The sequence below is a fragment of the Canis lupus genome, chromosome 19 (assembly GCF_048164855.1).
Source record: "Canis lupus baileyi chromosome 19, mCanLup2.hap1, whole genome shotgun sequence".
NCBI lineage: Eukaryota > Metazoa > Chordata > Mammalia > Carnivora > Canidae > Canis > Canis lupus.
In genome coordinates this window covers 49,487,537-49,501,110 of record NC_132856.1, presented here as the reverse complement: position 1 = coordinate 49,501,110, position 13,574 = coordinate 49,487,537, and the positions used below count along the sequence as shown (strand labels likewise).

The 13,574-nt window shown below is 44.6% G+C and overlaps 1 protein-coding gene across 3 annotated transcripts in view; it reads right to left on the bottom strand.

The window, feature by feature from the left end:
- LOC140610658 (adhesion G protein-coupled receptor E2-like) overlaps positions 1 to 13,016 on the bottom strand; it is a 30,393-nt gene extending 17,377 nt beyond the window's left edge. Inside the window, exons 1-5 of one of the 3 annotated variants that reach the window (XM_072786952.1) lie at positions 12,855 to 13,015; positions 10,101 to 10,154; positions 5,761 to 5,910; positions 3,725 to 3,775; positions 3,293 to 3,427 (exon numbers count right to left, since the gene is read on the bottom strand). In XM_072786952.1, coding sequence (XP_072643053.1) covers positions 3,293 to 3,427; positions 3,725 to 3,775; positions 5,761 to 5,910; positions 10,101 to 10,154; positions 12,855 to 12,882 — 418 coding nt within the window. In that variant the 5' untranslated portion in view covers positions 12,883 to 13,015. Of the gene's footprint in view, positions 1 to 3,292; positions 3,428 to 3,724; positions 3,776 to 5,760; positions 5,911 to 10,100; positions 10,155 to 12,854 lie in introns of all 3 variants that reach the window. The other 2 variants (XM_072786951.1, XM_072786953.1) reach the window with 2 other exon arrangements.
- Between the last annotated feature and the right edge of the window lie 558 nt (positions 13,017 to 13,574).

The window sequence follows — 13,574 nt, the reverse complement described above, 5'->3', positions numbered from 1 at the left end:
AGTCTTTATTACCTGCTACTTTAATATCCCAATGTCAGGCATTTTTAAGGTTCTCCAAGATGTCTCTGTGGGAGTCATACTATCTCCACTCTGGAGGGATGTCCTCTCTTATAAAAGACATTGGGGATGTGAAATGAAGAAGCTGCACACAGCTAAGCCATTGGGGATGTTTTCTGGCATCTTATCTCTACCTGTTCTTTAAACATGACAGGAAAGATATCCATAGCCAGATCCTCTTTTAATAGCTCAGGGACTCACAGAGCTGGGCCTCCACCCCACCCCACAACCTTGAGGACAGGTCTCTCACCATTGCCACCATCTAAAAAGAGGAGAGGGCATTCCAATTGCCCAGATGGGGGTGAACATGAATGGATCAGGTGTGCATCTTCCCACATCTGTCATGTCCTGGTGCTATGGTCCCATAGCCTGGACCTGGGGCCTTAGAAGGAAGTCCACAATTTCTGGTGGGAAACTGCTCAGCATCATGCTGAGTCATTTCAGACTCTCAAAGTCTTGTTCCCTTGATTGGAATGTACAAGACCAAATATTCTGTCCCTGCATTCTTACTCATTTTTGCGTCCATGGTTCTTATAAAACTGTTGCTGTATTTAGCCAACAGTGTCCAGCCTCAGCTCTTTGAGTCCCTGAGCTACTCAAAGGAGACGGTTGAGAATGAGGTGCAAGGTGTGGAAGGCATGAGGACAGGAAACCCCTCAACCAGATAGATGTGAATCCAGAAAGGAGCTGGGATCCAGTTATATTAGCAGTAGGATCTCCTCAGCATGATCACCCAGCCATGAATCTCCATGACAGACACATGTGCAAATGCATCAAGACTGGCTAATAGTCACAATGATATCTTTTCTTTTTTAAATCTGATAACATCTTCTTCCCAATGACACGTGGATACTTAGAAAACAAAGAAAATGTGAAAAATAAGAACAAAGAAAATCAACTGTAAGTCTACTACATGGACCATTGGATGATTTAGGTTATTTTTTTCCCTCTGCTTTTCAAACATATCAGGAACATTTTCCCTTATTATCAATAAATATGCATCTAAGATGATTTTGAGTAGAAGAATATTTCTTGGTGCAAAAATTGTTCATTTCCCCTTTTCTCCACTATTTTTTATTGTTGTAAAATGCCCATAACATAAAATTTACCTTGTTAACCATATTTAAAGCATATAAATTTCTTTTATGATCTTGCATTCTTGAAGAATAAAAGCTCTTTTGTTTTAGACCTTGATCTAGGTTCTATGACCTTATTAATTGTGCCTTTGGATAAATCAATCTCTTTGAGCCCAATTATGATCTTTTAAAAAGATGAAGGCGGGATCCCTGGGTGGCGCAGCGGTTTGGCGCCTGCCTTTGGCCCAGGGCGCGGTCCTGGATATCCGGGATCGAATCCCACGTCGGGCTCCCGGGGCATGGAGCCTGCTTCTCCCTCTGCCTGTGTCTCTGCCTCTCTCTCTCTCACTGTGTGCCTATCCTAAATAAATAAAAGTTAAAAAAAATAAAAAAAATAAAAAGATGAAGGCATAAAATTCATAGAAAAAAAAAAAACCATGGGATAAGCTCTTTGAAATTGGTCTCGGCATAGATTTTTTTGGATTTGACTCCAAACACAAAGATAAAGAAGTGGGAACACACCAAACTAAAAAGCTTCTGAACAGCAAGGGAAACCATCAACAAAGTGAAAAGGCAATCTATAATTTAGGAGAATATATTTGCAGATCATATATCTGAGAAGTGATTAACATTCAAAAAATATAAAGAACTCATTTAACACAACAGATAAAACCTAAACAATCCAACTTAAAAATGGGGAGTAGATCTGAATAAGCATTTTCCAAAGATATCCAAGTGGCCAACGGGTACATGAAAAGGTACTCATTCATTTCATCATTCATCATCAAGGAGATGTGAATCCAAACCATACTGTGATATCATCTCACAACTGTGGGAATGGCTATTAAAAAAAAGTTAAGAAATAACAAGTATTGGTGACAATGTGGGGAAAAGGGTATCTTGTGTCCTGTTGGAAGGAATGCAAATTAGTGCAGCCACTGTGGGAAAAATTCTGGAGGTTCCTCAAAAAATTAAAAATGATTCAGTAATTTCATTTCTGGATATTTATTTGAAGGAACCAGACACTCACTTGAAAAGATATCCGTGCCCTTGTGTTCATTGCAGTTTTATTTATACTAGGCAAATAATCTGTTTCTATCAATGCATGAGTGGATAATGAAAAAGTGGGTGTATTTATACAGGGGAATATCATTCAGCCATAAAAGAGAAGGCAGTCCCACCATTTGCAATGACATGGATTGATCTTGAAGGCATTATGCTAAGCGAGACAAGTCAGACAGAGAAGGACAGATGCCACATGATTTCACTTATATGCGGAATTTAAAAACAAACAACAAACAAACTAGAACTCATGGAGAGAGCAGATGAGTGAGTACCGGAGGTGGGGAGGGGTTGTTTGGGTGTGGGGGCGGAGTGGGAAGAATGGATGTAAGTGGGAAGGAAAAGCCATGCTAACTGCTTGTCTCATGGGGCTGCTGTGAGGAGCGAGGTAGGAGGAGAACCTGAGCTTCCAGGCCCTGAGTGTTTCTCTCCTCTTGTTGCTTCCACTACTTCTCTTTCCTTGCGCTATGAGAATCATCACAATAATAACAGCAGTGACCATGATAAAAGCTTGTGTTTGACAGTCTGCTCTGTACTAGGCTTTATCTGTTCTTTTTTTAATAATAAATTTATTTTTTATAATAAATTTATTTTTTATTGGTGTTCAATTTGCCAACATACAGAATAACACCCAGTGCTCATCCCGTCAAGTGCCCCCCTCAGTGCCTGTCACCCATTCACCCCCACCCCCTGCCCTCCTCCCCTTCCACCACCCCTAGTTCGTTTCCCACACATGTAAAGTTTAAACCTCACGTCATCCATGGGGGGTAGGTACAATGATTATCCCCAATTTACAGGCAAGAAAACTGAGGCATAGAGAGGAGAAATAATTTCTTACATGTCAGGTATAATCAGTGGTGAGCTGGACCTTGAACCCACGTAGCCCAGCTCTGCTGTGTAAGCTCTCATCACTCTACCTACTGATCATGAAAACCTGATTGTCCACTTCCCTCCTACTCTATTTGCTTTGTCATCTTTTTTCCTTGTTGAAGTGCTGGGTGATGCTCTCAGTGAGGCTGAGGGCTTGAGGTGTCCCCCCATTCCCCCTCATCTCCACTAACTGTGTCTGTGCCCCTCCCCCCCTCAAACCCCTGTACCATGACAACTGTCCAAGCGGCTGGTGAAGATCTCCCCAGACAAAGAACTGAAACCCGGAGAGCAGCGACAGGCGGTGGCATTGACACATGTGGATTTCAGAGGGCACCACGGAGCACAGTCTGTGGGGGCAGAGACTGTGGGAACAAAGGCCACAGTCAGAAGGCTCAAGAAATGGAGGGAGCTAGCTGCCAGCTTGGGGGTCCAGGAGTAGAGCAGAGGAGGGTAGGGAAGGGATGGCTGCCATTGGAAGAGCTCAGGAAACTCTGGATATTTTGGGAGGAGGAAGCAGCTTCTCTTATACCCAGAAGACCATCTGTGAGCCTTATCTGTGGAATAAGATTCTTTCCCCACTGCTTGTCGGTGAGACAATCCAAACCCCAGCATGCACTCCTCAGCTTATGTCACCAATGGAGCTGGCTGGGCAGACTCACCTCTCAGTTTCTGTACAGGTCCCAGTGTCAACAGCAGCAGCACCAACATCCCTAGGGAAGAAAAACAGATGACAAAGAGAGAATAGTCAAGCTCCAGTTTCAACCAGTGTCTGCAAGGTTATTGCATCCTGGGGGGTGTTTCTGCCTGTAGCCCAGGCTTTCCAGCAGAATCCACAAGCCTCCTATAGTGAACACAGAACAAGACTCAGCTTGTCTCCTCCATCTCCCTGGACTCCCTGAGAAGTCAATCAAGATAACCATAGCCTTTATGGGACCCGAGGTGCTACATGTGAGAGGACAGAGAACACACAGACAGCTGATGTCAGAGACACAACCTAGAGACTCCAACCTCTCCCAAAGAAAGGGAGTACATCTTGAAGGAGAAACTCTTCAAATCCAAGTGTCTTGCCCATATGCATGTTCTGTGTTCTCTGGCAATAGCAGAAATATGCCTGGAGAAGGCCCCGTGCTCTCTTCTGTGGTGAGTGGGTGCCTTTTCTATTTCACATGGAGCCTCTTATGGGAGAATAGTGTGGCTAGATCCTCTGCTGTCCATATGTGGATGGAAGTGGCCCAAGCCCTCTTACTCTGTCAGGCCTAGTGCCCTCAGCTTCCCTGGGTGGTTCCCAAGTGGAGTGGGGACATCATGGCCACCTGAGTCCCAGCCTAAGGACTTGGACAAGTCCAGGGTGGGCCTTTCTGGGAACTGAGTACAGGGGAAATGCTGCATTCCCTACCAGGACCTGTCATGGTTCCCAGAGATGGCCTTTGTCCTGACTTTTCCCAGGTGGATTCTCACTGCCTGCATAACTCTTGGAATCCTGGTTGTCCTGGTGGGACAGTAAACTCCCATCCATGCTAACTGTGAGACTCCAGCTTCTTGGAGATAGCCAAGAACCACACCTGAACCAGGCCCTTTAAGGGGCTTGAGGGAAAGAGTCAGGAGAATGAAGGTGATGCCAGATAGGCAAGGTCACTTGGACAGTGAGCACCAGGGCTGTAGTAAACAGTGGGGTTGAGATCCAGTCAGGCAGCTTTGGGGCAGTGAATTTACCTTTTCTGATTCCCATGAAGGAATTATCCAGACTAAAAGAAAGTGGTGAGAATTTGCATCTGAGAAAGATCAGTGGTGGGTGAGGGCGAGTGGCTGAAGAGAGGAGCAGGTGCTGATGGGTGAAAGGTGGCAGATGTTTCTGTGTTCTTGGCCCTTGGCCTCCCACCAGGGATGCAGACCTGTGGGCCATGCCAAGTAGGGATCAGCCTCCATCTTCTGTCTCTGAGTGGTCTGGGTCAAAATAGGGCCTGGGTTGACCTCCTTGGAAGTAGGTCAGGTGTCTGGCAATAGTACCCTCTCTTTCCATCCAGTCCAGATGGCAGCCTCCTCCATTCACCTAAATCTCAGAGTATGTGTAGGGTGGTCCACATCACTCTGCCCACCCACCCTTGTACAACATCTTTCAGGTCCCAGTCATCTGCCCACAAGCCTGTGGACTAAAATTATCAGAAAGGCTCAGGGAAGAGCCTTGCATGGGAAACTAGAGACAAAGGCCAAGAAGCTGTTCACAGTGCCAGGAGGCATCTTCTCCAGGCAAGGTTGTTGGCCAGGGGCAGGGCTGGTCAGAAAAGGTAGGCCCACCTTCGAATTTCCTCCCTTCCCACATTTCTGGACAGGGTTCCTGGGTACATTCTGGCATGGCTGAGCCTTTGTGGATTCTGGGGAGGGGTGGGAAGGTCTCATCTTGGCTGCTACTGATGAAGCAGAGGAAGACAGATATTGCACTGAAACATAACATGCTGTAAGCTTGTGAAGTATCTTGAATGCTACCCTGCTGTTTTCTGAAAATAAAGTGCCATGTGTCAAAGAAGATGTTCTAAGACTGTGTGAGTGGCACGTTGGAGGTATCTGAGCCTTGAGGTTTGGAAAGGGACAGGATACCAGGTAGATGCCCAGGGTGTTCTCTGATGCTTGGAGAAAGTGGGCTGAGTAATCTCAAACCGCAGGGACGAGGAGTTGGAAGGTGCAAAGTCATTCTTACCTTGACACATGTTCTCACTCTCATTCCTGAAGGCTGTCTCAGAAATAAGCTCCTGTCCTGGGCCGCACATGCAGTACTTCCCATCCATGCCCTGGCAGTCAGCATAGGCTGCACAGGACTTTCTCAATGATGGTTCACACATGTTGATGTCTGGAATACAACAAGGTGAAGGATCACTTCTCAAAGGAATAAGTTCCTACAGGGAAGAGGCCCTGGTCTCTAGTCTGACCCCATGATGAATGTTGGAAAGACACAGCTCCTAGGCAGCACTCCTGGGGGAGATCTCAGCTAGAGCCAGCTGCTCCAAAATATTGCTTACTGCTCTGCTCATCTCTGCTCTCTGGCTGGATTTGAGTCCACCTAGATTCAGGCACTGCTGTGCCTTGCATGATGGGGACAGGAAGGCCACCCTCCTCTGCAGGCCTTGTGGGGTGGACAGAGGCACTGAGTCAGGCTCCAGACCCTCCCCTGTAGTGCTGTTTGCACCACTGGAGACCTGGGGTGGTGGGCTCTAGTCAGGGTGGCAGTAGCATAGAAGGCCACCCTTGATGCTGAGGCAGCTTAGGGGCTGTCCAGAGTGATGATATGCATCATTTGCACCTGATGATAGAAACAGATGGTCAGGCCCATACTCAGAGTGGCCCAAGGTCACCTTACAATCCTCATCAAGCACTCCCCCAAATCCCAATGTCGAGCCTTTACAGGTGCCCCAGGATGTCTCTGGGGAGAATTCCCTTTAATCAGAGCCCATAATATATGAGAAATGAAGAAACAACAGGAAGATACTCCTATCTGAGTCATTGCAGGGTGGGTTCCTTGCCTCTTATCTCTTCTTGTTCTCTAAAAATGAGAGGAAAGATGCCTGTGAGCTAGGTCCCCTTTGAGTAGTTTCAGGTCCCACAGAGCTGGGGCTACACATCACTGATTAAAAATAACAGTTTAATAAGAACCAACAAGGGTGGCACGGGTGGCTCAGCGGTTTAGCGCCGCCTTCCGCCCAAGGCCTGATCCTGGAAACCCGGAATCGAGTCCCACGTCAGGCTCCCTGCATGGAGCCTGCTTCTCCCTCTGTCTGTGTCTCTGCCTCTCTCTCTGTCTCTTATGAATATATAAATAAATCTTTAAAAAAATAAGAACCAACAAGACAAGAATGCATCAAAATGCAGGGATAGAATGTTTTCTCCCAGGGCAGCCCAGGTGGCTCAGCGGTTAGCGCCGCCTTCAGCCCAGGGTGTGATCTTGGGGACCCGGGATCGAGTCCCACGTCGGGCTCCCTGCATGGAGCCTGCTTCTCCCTCTGCCTCTCTCTCTCTCTCTCTGTCTCTCATGAATAAATAAGAAGGAGGAGAGTGGAGTTGGGGGTTGGGTGAAGGGGAGTGGGAGATACAGGCTATCCGTTATGGAATGAATAAGATATGGGAAGAAAAGGCACAGAATAAGGAATATAGTCAATGACATTGTAAGAGCAATGTGTCGATTTATGGGGATAGATGGTAGCTACACTTGTGGTGAACATAGTATAAATTTGTTGAATCGTTATGTTGTACATCTGAAGTTAATGTAACATTGTGTGTCACGTATACTTAAATAAAACAGACTTTAGAAATGTTTTCTTTAATTAGAGAGGGAGACAAACCAGGAGAGACTCCTAACTCTGGGAAGCAAACAAAGGGTTGCAGAAGGGGAGGTAGGTGGGGGGAATGGGGTGACTGGGTGACAGGCACTAAGGAGGGCATTTGATGGGATGAGCACTGGGTATTATACTATATGTTGGCAAATTGAGCTTTAATAAAATATTTAAAAAAGAAATCTTTTTTCTTTTTTAAAGTGTATTTTCATTGAAGTATAATTAACATATAGTTTTATGTTAGTTCAAGATGTACAACATAATAATTTAACAATTCTACAATGGAATATTACTCAGCCATTAGAAATGACAAATACCCACCATTTGCTTCAACATGGATGGAACTGGAGGGTATTATGCTGAGTGAAATAAGTCAATCGGAGAAGGACAAACATTATATGGTCTTATTCATTTGGGGAATATAAATAATAGTGAAAGGGAATAGATGGGAAGGGAGAAGAAATGGGTAGGAAATATCAGAAAGGGAGACAGAATATGAAGACTCCTAACTCTGGGAAACGAACTAGGGGTGGTGGAAGGGGAGGAGGACGGGGGGTGGGGGTGACTGGGTGGCGGGCACTGAGGGTGGCACTTGACGGGATGAGCACTGGGTGTTATTCTGTATGTTGGCAAATTGAACACCAATAAAAAATAAATTTATTATTAAAAAAACAATTCTAGACATTACACAGTGCTCACCATGGTGAGTGTAGTCATCACTTGTCACCAATGTTGTTATAGTATTATTGCCTCTATTCCTCATGCTGTGCTTCTCATCTCTATGACTTATTTATTTTATAGCTTTAAGCTAATCCCCTTATCTATTTTGTCCATCCCCCTGCCACCTCCCCTCTGACAACCATCAGTTTGCTCTCTGTATTTAAGAGGCTGGTTTTGTTAGTTTTATATTTTAGATTCCACATATATGTGAAATCACATGACATTTGTCTTTCTCAGTCTGACTTACTGTACTTGGCATAAGTGCAGATGGCAAGATGTCTTTTTTATGGGTAATTTTCCATTGCAGACAGATGTCACATCTTTTTTAAAAAATATTTTATTGATTTTTAGAGAGATAGAGGGAGAGAGAGAATGAGCAGAGCAAGAGGGAGAAGCAGACTGTGTTGAGCAGGGAACCTGATGCCGGGCTTGATCCCAGGACTCTAGGATCATGACCTGAGCCAAAGGCAGACACTTAACAGACTGAGACACCCAGGTGCTCCAGATGTTGCATCTTATTTATTCTTTCATCTATGATGGACCCTTGAGTTGCTTCCATGTGTTGGCCATAGTAAATAATGCTGTAGTAAATGTTAGGGTGCATGTATCTTTTTGAATATATATGCCACATCTTCTTTATACATTAATCTGTCAAAGGACATTGTGGTTCCTTCCACAGTTGGGCTATTGTGGACATTGCTGCTATGAACATTGGAGTGCAGGTGTCCTGTCATTTCACTACATCTATATCTTTGGGGTAAATAAGTTTCTTTTGTTTTCTTTGGGTAAATACCCAGTAGTATAATTACTGGATCATATAGTATTTCTATTTTTAATTTTTTGAGGAACCTACATATAGTTTTCCACAGTGGCTACACCAGTTTCCATTCCCACTGACAGTGCATGAGGGTTCCCTTTTCTCCACATCCTCACCAATACTTAAAAACCCCTTAGTTTTATACCTGGATATGCTTCTACCACTTTATTAGTTGTAAGACTTTGGATAAGTCACTCAATCTCTTTGAGCCCAAATTTGATAATTTAAAAAATGATGCTACCTGGAAATCATAAAGTTCATGGAAGAAAACAGAGAGTAAGCTTTTTGACATTGGTGTAGGCAATGATTTTTTTGGACTTGACGCCAAAAGCAAAGGCAACAAAAGCAAAAATAGACAAGTGGGACTATATTAAACTAAAAACTTTTTTACAGCAGGGATAGCACCAAAAAAATTAAAAGGCAACCTACAATTTGGGAGAAAATATTTGCCAATCATATGTCTGATAAAGGATTAACATTAAAAATATATAAAGAATTCATACAATTCAATAGCAAAAAAACCCTTCCAAAGATTAATAATAATAATAATAATAATAATAATAATAATAATAACAACAGGTATAGGATTGAATAAACATTTTTCCAAAGAAGACATCCAAATAGTCAAGAGGTACGTGAAAATGTACTCAACATTGCTAAATCATCAGGGAAATGCAAATCAAAACAATAAGATATCACCGTCACCTGTCAGAATGGCTGTTATAAAAAAGACAAGGAATAACAACTGCTGGTGAGGATATAGGGAAAAGGGAATCTTGCGCACTGTTGGAGGGAATTTAAATTGGCAAACCATGACCATGAGGCAGGAGTTCCCCGTGAGCTCATTCTAGGAAGAGAGCCTGAGCTTTCAGGTTTGGGGGTCCTTTCCTCGTCTTATGAAAATAATCACAGTAATAACAGCAGTGACCATGATAATAGCTCATATTTGACAGTCTGCTCCATACCAGTCTTTACCTGTTCTGCACACACATAAACTTTAAACCTCACTCCATCCATGGGGGATAGGTACAATGATTATCCCCAATTTACAGACAAGCAAATTGAGGCATAGAGAGGAGAAATAATTTCTTACATGTCAGATGTAGTCAGTGGTGAGCTGGACCTTGAACCCACATTATCCCAGCTCTGCCCAGTTTCCAGTCTGGGCAGACTCACCTCTAGTCTTCTGGGCTGAAGCTCCTAATGGCAACAGCAGCAGCATCAAGAGTTCTAGGGCAGAAAAAAACAGCGAGAGAACAAAGAGAGGAGAGTGGAGCTCTAGTTTCAACCTCTGATGGCATGGTCATTGCCTCCTGGGGAAGTGGCTCTGGCCCTGCAGCGCAAAGCTTTCCAGCATCATCCACAAGGCTCTGGTACCTTATGTAGAATTGAGGACCAGTCCCATTACCTCCCTCTCCCTGGACTCCCTGAAGAGTCATTCACTAATGGATACCATCCTCACGGAGACTTGGTGCTACAGGTAAGGGGACAGAATATATTCAGACAGCTGATGTAAGGGACAAAACTTAGAAATGCCAGCCTCTCCCAATGGAGGGGGTAAATCTTGAAGCACAAAGTCCTTAGATTGCTGTTCTCTGCCCATAGCCAGGTTCTTTGTTCTCTGGCAGTGGCAGAAATCTACCCTGAACATTTCTCTTTCAGGAACACTTCCCCTCCCTGTTCAACATACATGTTTCATGGCCCATGAGAAGAGTGTGTATTGAGGGATCAGAGAGCCCCAATCCTGAGTCCCAGCTCACAGTGGCATTGGCTAGTCAGGAAGTCCTGGAATCACGAGATGGGGAGCTGATGACAGGTGAGGGGTGAGAACTATGGCACTGGCAGGTGGAACCACCGTCTCCTGATTAAGGAGATGTTGCACCTTTTCAGGTGCAACATCTGTGGTTTCTATGGTTCCTTCCAAGGGAGCTCCTGGCCCTCCTACAACACACTGAGGGCACAGCCTTTCCCTTTCTCTCCCAGGCTGGTCCTGAGCAATGGGTCACAGGCCTCGTGGTATGAAAACCATTGCAGGTGGGAAGGAATCTACCCCACAGGCAATCATCACCTGGCCAGCTGTTAAAGTCTGTCATTCCATTCATGAGAGGCAATGAACCCTATGAAAACCTTTTAATATCTCAGGGCCTTTACAGGATTTTCCTATAATGTGCCCAGCATTAAAAAAAATCATGTTCCACACATCAGATGATAAGAATGTGGTTATTTTCACAACCAGGAAACAAATTACAACCAATGAGGACAATATATAGGAACACTTAATTTGCTATGTATCAGGTATTATCCTAAGCATGAAAGGATAGAAAGGCTAATCAGAATTAAGCTGACCTTCCCATTATGCATCTTTATTGCCCTTTCAACCACCCAAAGCCTATGGACTAAAGGATGATGTTTTTCTTAGCTCATTAGCATTTTCAGAGAGTTTGGTTATATACCCTTGTGAAAAACACAGTATAGGTGACAGGACGGTTAATTTCATGTATCAATTTGGCGGTAATTTCATGTACCACAGCACGCAGGCATTTGGTCAAACACTAGTTTAGATTTGTTGTGTGGATGTTTGAGGAGGGGCAAGACGGCAGAAGAGTAGGGTCCCCAAATCACCTGTCCCCACCAAATTACCTAGATAACCTCCAAATCATCCTGAAAATCTACGAATTCGGCCTAAGATTTAAAGAGAGACCCGCTGGAATGCTACAGTGAGAAGAGTTTGCGCTTCTATCAAGGTAGGAAGACGGGGAAAAAGAAATAAAGAAACAAAAGGCCTCCAAGGGGGAGGGGCCCCACGAGGAGCCGGGCTGAGGCCAGGGCGAGTGTCCCCAGGACAGGAGATCCCCGTCCTGGAGAAGCAGGAGCTGCACCAACCTTCCCGGGGGAAAGGATCCGACCTCCCCCCGGACAGGCAGAGGCCGGGAGGGCCCAGTACCAGGAGGACGCTCCTGCCCCGAGCTGAGCAGATCAGCGGCCCCACCCCCGGAGCATCCAGGCCCTGCAGACGGAGAGCTCCGGAGTTACCGTGGGAGCTGAATCCAGGTTTCCAGAGCTGCAGCCGCCACTGGGGTTGTTCCTCCTGGGACCTCACAGGGTAAACAACCCCCATTGAGCCCTGCACCAGGCAGGGGCAGAGCAGCTCCCCCAAGTGCTAACACCTGAAAATCAGCACAACAGGCCCCTCCTCCAGAAGACCAGCTAGAAGGACAAGCTCCAGGGGAAGTCAAGGGACTTAAAGTATACAGAATCAGAAGATACTCCCCGTGTTTTTTTTTTTCTTTTTGTTGTGTGGATGTTTTTTGGATGAAATTAATAGTTAAATAGTAGACTCTGAGTAAAGCAGATTACCCTCCATAATGTGGGTAGGCCTCCTCCAATCAGTTGAAGACCTTAGGAGGAAAAAGACTGACTTCCTCTGAGGAAGAAGGCATTCTGCTTCCAGATTGACTTCAAACTTGAGATGTAACATCAAGTCTTCCTGGGGTCCCAGCTTGCTGGCCTGCACTGCAGGATATTAACTTCCCAACCTCCACAATCTTATAAACCAATTCCTTAAAATGAATGAATCTCTCTCTCTCTCTCTCTCTCTCTCTCTCTCTCACACACACACACACACCACACACACACACACACACACACACACACACACACTATATTGGTTATGTTTCTCTGGAGAAACTGGACCAATAGAGGTAGTAAAATGAGAAGTCTTTGTTGGATGGGCTCTGGGAATAAATTTTACTGATTTTCTCCTTTGAGACAATATAAATGAGCCAATATCCTTCTTAAAATCTTTTCCCTTTGTCCTTTATAGAAAGTGGGAAAACAAATCAGATCATCAAGAACACAGAATATTCTCTAACTGGATAGAGTTCCCAGATAGCTCTAGTAATCTGTCATTATTGTTATAATTCTACCTACCTGGGAGCAGTAGATTTCTGTTTTTCATGGTGCAAGACACCAGCAAGCTCAAGCACGGAGGACGTCTGGTCTTGGTCTGCGTGTGTTACAAAAACTTCCTGTTTTAAGTCTTATTTGGCCTCCAGAGGATCTGACATAGGAAACCACTGGTCTAGATCCTTTCTTTCCCGATAATCTGTCCTATGATTAACTTCTCAGAAACTCACTTCTGTTTTTAAAAGTATTTGCATAGCATTACTGGGTGTTTGTATTGAAAGCCTCCTTGAAGGTGGTTTTTAAATCTTTGTGGTATGGGAAGATGTGATCCTGTGTATTATAAGAACTTCCCAATGTGAAGAATTACTCTGCTGCTCTTTCTACCCCATGAAGACCTTGGATTAGAGTGAACAGAATTATCTATTTAGTATTTGTTAAAAGACAGTTTTTGAAAAAACATTTTATTTATTTATTTTAGAGAGAGAGAGAGAGAGAGAGAGAGCAAGTGTGAGAGAGACCCTATGTGAGCAGGGGGAGATGCAGAGGGAGAGGGAAGGAAGAGAATCTCAAGCAGACTACGTGCTGAGCTTGGAGCCCTACACAAGGCTGGATTCCAAAACTCCAAGATCATGGCCTGAGCAGAAATCAAGAGTTGGATGTATAATGGACTGAGTCACCCAAGCACCCCTAAAAGACAATTTTATTAATGTATAATTGCCTTACGGCACTATATTAGCTTTAGAT